The 5,628-nt window shown below is 46.9% G+C and overlaps 1 protein-coding gene across 3 annotated transcripts; it reads right to left on the reverse strand.

The window, feature by feature from the left end:
- Positions 1-1,373: 1,373 nt before the first annotated feature.
- LOC119291331 lies at positions 1,374-5,316 on the reverse strand. Of its 3 annotated transcripts, none has more exons than XM_037570076.1 (3): positions 5,057-5,316; positions 3,891-4,497; positions 1,374-2,471 (listed from the first exon to the last, which is right to left on the reverse strand). In XM_037570076.1, exons 2-3 carry the CDS (start codon positions 4,476-4,478, stop codon positions 1,623-1,625), a joined length of 1,437 nt encoding a protein of 478 aa, XP_037425973.1. In that variant the 5' UTR covers positions 4,479-4,497; positions 5,057-5,316; the 3' UTR covers positions 1,374-1,622. The 3 variants fall into 3 exon arrangements, with proteins under 3 accessions (XP_037425973.1, XP_037425974.1, XP_037425976.1); XM_037570077.1 differs by lacking the exon at positions 5,057-5,316 and adding an exon at positions 4,906-4,988; XM_037570079.1 differs by lacking the exon at positions 5,057-5,316 and adding an exon at positions 4,585-4,857.
- Positions 5,317-5,628: the final 312 nt, after the last annotated feature.

Below are 5,628 nucleotides of genomic sequence, written 5' to 3' on the forward strand. Positions count from 1 at the left end.
GGGGACTCCCTACCTGAATATATTTCAATAAAAAATAATCAACAACATGTTTTGTTTAGGAGAGACGAGAGGAGAAAAAAATCCTGCCACATTCCGGCATGGATTTTGTTTCTGGATCTTGATGTGTCTCTTACCTTGAAAGCTTTGAGAGGGCATACGTGTTGTGAACCTTGTTCCTGTGTGTTTTCCTCTTGACATCCTGTGTTCTTTGTGATTTTCCCCTTTGCCGCCTCCCCATTGTGAAGATTAGGACAATTCCAGGGTTTTACCTTAAATCACACAGCCCATCCCTATGAGCACTTTCGAGAAACTGTGTCGGCGGTTCTTGAGATTAACGAAATCACTAGAGGCGCCTCACTATCGACGGACACATTGGTTACCACTGAAAGAATAAAGTAGTTAAATTCTGAAATAAATCCGAAAAAGTGCAACGCTCATGCCAAGTCTGACTTGACCTCGTGATTTTTATTTTCGCTTTGTATCTATGATATGACAATTGAAAACTACGCAAACAAAAATCTTACGTTTATTTTGTGATGCAACAAAACAACCTTGTGATATATACTTTTTTCCTACAGGAACTCGAAGCCCTTGCCCCATCGTCTTGATCCATCATCAGTGGGAAAGCGCATGATCAAGTAATTAGTTTTCTCAGAATGTGGAATCTAAAAATAAGATTCAAGTATCTGATATTTCCCTTGGCAGGACTTCTCATTCTAAGGTAAGCAGCAGAAAGTCATCACTAGATTTTAATATATTTTTTCTTCGAAAAGGGGCGTTTTATTACTTAAAAGATTTATGCATTACACCCGGTCTCTCATAGCTAAGATGCACACAGCCAAGTCGCCGCTAGATAGTTAAGTAAGTCGCCGCAATTCATAAGGAGAAATCACTTTCTTAAATGAACTACTACACATTGCTAATGTCTATGTACTCTCATCAGAGATATATAGGCTCTCGGCTTCCTTCAAACGGTATAGAAGTGGAATTCCGTTGATTTCTTGTGTTATACTCCCTCCGTCCGAAAATACTTGTCGTACAAACGGATAAAATTGGATGTATCCAGAATTAAAATACATCTAGATACATCCATTTTCCCGAGTATGCCATAGAAAAGACACATGCGTGATTTCAAAATACCATGGCATCCAAATTCTACGTTTGTTATACTCAGCACTTTTGGAGGCCCTAATTTTGCATCTTAGAAAGTGCCAGATTTGCCAAATTTATTTTTACTACAGTCAACTGTATGAAAAACTTTGACGCCCGACACAATTCGGCCGCACTCTGTAGTATATCCAGGTGCAACTGATTGCCCCGATGCAGTGCTGAACCGATATGGATTACAGTACAGGCATTCAGATACATGTATCTGCCAAGTCTGTCAACACGATTCAGATACCACACCACAAGCAAAAGACTGAAGGTGCAGCCACATTATTCACACAGGGGGCACAGGTATATTTATGTGACTTGAGAACAAACTCAAAACTGCACATTTACAACTCTGCTAGCATCTACATCTGGCCTATACAACACACCCCTCCAATGCGTGTTGAATGTCAATAAACCCGTATCTATCATTTGTAACAAACCGTATAGCAACTTAAACTTTCAAATTTTCAAGAATCTGTCCACCCCTCAGGGAGCCGCCACCGCCGGTGCCAGTAAATAGACACCCGGGACCAGAGCGGGAACATGAAGCTGTAGTCTGCGGCCTCATCGGGCACGCCACCTACCGTCAGCGGCAGCCACACGTACCGCGAGTCCCGCAGCTCCGAAGGGTTCCACCGGTCGGCCATGAAGATGAACGAGCCTCTTAAGCCTGGGAGTGGCAGCACGAATGTGCTCTGGGAGAAGAACGTCGTCGACCGGAATATGTCGTTCCCTCCCACGCAGGGGTTCCCCAGCGTCTCCCAAGGCCCCATGACCGACGTCGCGGCGTGAGCCAGCGCGGTGTTCGGCGCCCAGCCCGTGCACCCTGAGGTTATCATGTAGTAGGTGCCGTCGAACTTGAAGAGCGACGGGGCTTCTCGGTGCTGCGCGACGAGAAGCCTCCTCATGTCGTCCGTCACGTCGAGGTAGTCGTCGGTTAGCTGGCCGATGTGGAGCTCGCTGTTGTCCTCGGATGAGTATATCAGGTAGGCCTTCCCATTGTCATCCTTGAAAATGGTCATGTCTCTGCTCTCGCAGTCATGTGGGCGCTTGCTGTAGAGGTAGGAGAACGGGCCTGTGGGAGAGTCGCTGACCGCCACGCCGACCGACGCCTTGGTGTAGTTAGCATCATCTATGTGCATCCACATCACGTATTTGCCGGTCCGATCGTTGTAGATCACCTTCGGCCTCTCCAGGACGTTGGATACGTGGAGGTCATGTGTCACATTCTTTTTCTCGCCACGGAGCACGACTCCTTCATTTTTCCATGCCCACAGATCCTTGGAAGAATAGCAACTCACTCCAACGATGTCAACCTGGGAGGTAGATCATCTTGGTCAGAATGACATGACAAAACAAACATAGCAGCAAATGACATGACAAGTTCAACTGCTGAACATCACTAACTTATGTAGTATGTCACAAGCAACAAATGACATAGTAAATTCAACTGCTGAACATCACTAAATTATGTATGCCAGAAGCAAAATACATGTGTAGGTGTACATTTTTTTCGAAAAGGAGGTCAAACCCCCGGCCTCTGCATTTTAATGGTCGATCAGGTGTGGGTGCTCTGTATGGATTGGCAAGTAAAACTCTATCCATGAAACCTTAATGAGCTGGAAAAAATGTCTCAAACCACATCAGAACTGCACGTTTTCTTAATTTTTGAAATCCAGTGTCAAACATCCTATGAAAGTTATTAACTGATATTATTAGATGGTTTGTGGCAGTATTGCGGACACCTTGGGTTAACTAAACGGAAGAACTATCATCATGGTAAATTTCCTAAACTAACTCCATGACTTTTTGAAAAACCTACAATAGTCTTTCTAGAATATGCACAATCATTGTTTTCTAATTCTGATGATCCTGGACTGCAGAATCACGTATCTGTCATCTAATTCTGCTGATACTAGACTGCAACAACTTGGACACTGGATAATAGTCTTTCTATGTATAGTGCACAAGCATTGTGTATCTTTTTAGATACTAAAAGTCTTCAAACAAATTAACTAGGAATCGAGTATTCTTTTATGCAACAGAATACCATCAGACTCTAAATGTCCAGATATTATCTATTATTTATCTCTAGAATTTATATTTTAACCTACATTCCTAGTGACCTGCCTTTACACAACCCAGGTAACGCCCTTACCTTCCCAACCGAAAATTACTTCCAACATGTCCACTAGCAAACTCAGCCTCAGCGACAGAATCTAAAAGGTCAGAAAAATTTAGAGGCGTGCATTAGCACTCACTACTCCACAGGTACTGAAACCCCTGCAACGATATTTAGAAGAAAAAAAGCAGGTTTGCTACTATGTTTGTAGAATTAAAGATTTTTTTTTGTTGTCTGAATCTTTAATCTTGCAGCAAGGCATGAACTGTTATAATGACACAAAAGATACTCGATCTTTTCCACCTTTTTCGTTTACAATTTGACTATGTTGTTAAGCCTACTCACCCTTGTCAGGCTCATGTGCAAGGCTTGCTAAAAAGGCTGATCAATTCTGCTTCTGTACATATTGTCTGATGCATTAGTGAAGAACTGAGCAAATAAATGTAAATGCTGTGTCTGGCTCTAAATTCAGTTAGGCGTACGTTTCCAGTACGGCAAATCGGCAATAATGTATGTTCTCTGATTAATCTACCAAAATGATACGGAAGCTCTTCAGGAGTAACATACAAATGATAACAAAAAAATTCAGAGCATTGGAACAGTTTTGACTTACTCGATCAGCACCCTTGCTGTGAGCTTTGTAGGTCTTCCCATCCTTGTTCTCCCCGTACCAGAAGTAGGTCTCGGTCCTCTCATCATACAGCACGCCGCCTCCATGAGCCTGGATCGGCTTGCCGTCGGTGTCGAGCCACACCCTCCCGGGGTGGTAGAAGTACATGCTGTCGTTGCCGCCATGGACGGGATCGATGGCCGTCCTCGGCTCCGGGAAGAACATGTCGTGCACCGCGGAGGACTCGTCCAAGAACTCGTCCACCACGGACAGCGGCTTGGTGTGCTCCCCCTTGCGCCGCACGGCCCGGGGGTTCCTCCGGCTGCGGGCGGGCGTCACCTGGAACCTCTCCTCCTCCACCACCTCCAGCTCCCTGAGTATCGTCCGGTGGATCTCGCGGGGCCTGCCGCTCTGGTCATCCTTGCCGTGGGTGACGAGCAGGTGGAAATTCAGAAGGACCACCAGCGCCGCCAGGCCCCACACCAGCAGGGTCAGGGAGCGGTGGCTCGCCGCGTAGCAGTAGCAGCGCAGGGCCAGAGATTTGGGATGGTGCTTGCTCCTCGCGCCCATGGCCATGCTGCCGCCACTCATCCGCTCCGGTTGGTACGCGCTGCAGCAGAAGGAAGAAAGGGTGTCTTATCAGACTGTAAAAGATAGAATTTGGAAATTTCCGGAAAATGAGCAGGCTCGCGGCTACATGTGTCAAATCAAGAAAGAAACAGAGGTTCGTTGGGACAAGTCCAGCATTTCGCGGGCGCCAGATTTCATCCCCAATTTGGCGCAGCATGACCAGAAATTTCCCATGTTTTATCACGAGATGGTTTCGGCAAGGTTTGCCAAAACAGAACACATACTTCACAGCTAAGCTCAGCTCGAGCAAGTCAAAACGGAGAGCTGTACTAGGAATCCAGCGAAATTGGCGCCAAGAACAGAGGACAATTCAAGAAACTACCCACTCAGCACGCAAACGAAATGAAAAGGAAAAAGGAGCAGGAAAAGAGAAACGAACTAGGCTCACCATGGCGGGTTGATCCAGGGAGCGGAAGAGGACAAGCTAAAAAAAGCTAAGCAAAGCCCAATCCCACCTGGTAAGTAGCACCTACTAGCAGAAGAATAAGAGTAACCACCTCCCCAACAACCGATTAAAGAAATCGGCGGAGCTCACTCACCATGGGCGGGCTGGTGCTCCGGTCCTGAGATCTCGTCAGACGATGGGGAGGAAGATGCTCTCGCTGATTAGATTAGGCAAGCTGTGATCTGGTTCCCGGGGAGATCATGGAGGGGTTAGCTTGGTTTGAGCGGCTGGCAATGCGAGTTGTGTAGTGGCGAATCGCGGCGACGACGAGCGCCTCTGCTTTACTCTGGTTCCTGGCGGTCGCGGTCACGGACAGTGGAGCTGCGGGGGCGGGCCGTTGCTGGAAAGGTCGCCCGTCACGTAATGGTGGGTGGGAGTGGCGGATTGGAGGGGCGGAAGACACCTGTACTGCGGCCGCTGTGCGGCGGGCGTGCCCTGCGGGCTGCGGCTTGGGTCGGGGACAGGTTGGGTTTGGGATGGTCTCCCGCGGCAGGTGGCCGCCGTGCTTGACATGTCTTGGCTACTCGGATCATTGTTTTTTTAAAGGTAGGCGAAAAATTGTCTCGTCTCGCGTTAAAAAAAATCAGGAACATTTTCAATCTATTTATCTTCAATCACGGCATAACAACGGATACTAGAAATAATAAAAATTACATCTAGATCTGT

The sequence above is a fragment of the Triticum dicoccoides genome, chromosome 4B (genome assembly GCF_002162155.2).
Source record: "Triticum dicoccoides isolate Atlit2015 ecotype Zavitan chromosome 4B, WEW_v2.0, whole genome shotgun sequence".
In the NCBI taxonomy this organism is placed as follows: Eukaryota; Viridiplantae; Streptophyta; class Magnoliopsida; order Poales; family Poaceae; genus Triticum; species Triticum dicoccoides.

What these genes read in the sequence shown, in the direction of transcription:
- LOC119291331 (XM_037570076.1), bottom strand. Translation starts at nt 4,478, where the DNA reads ATGAGTGGCGGCAGCATGGCCATGGGCGCGAGGAGCAAGCACCATCCC. An exon ending in ACAGCAAGGGTGCTGATCGA is followed by an intron (nt 2,472 to 3,890) that starts GTAAGTCAAAAC and finishes TCTACCTCCCAG; the next exon opens with GTTGACATCGTTGGAGTGAG.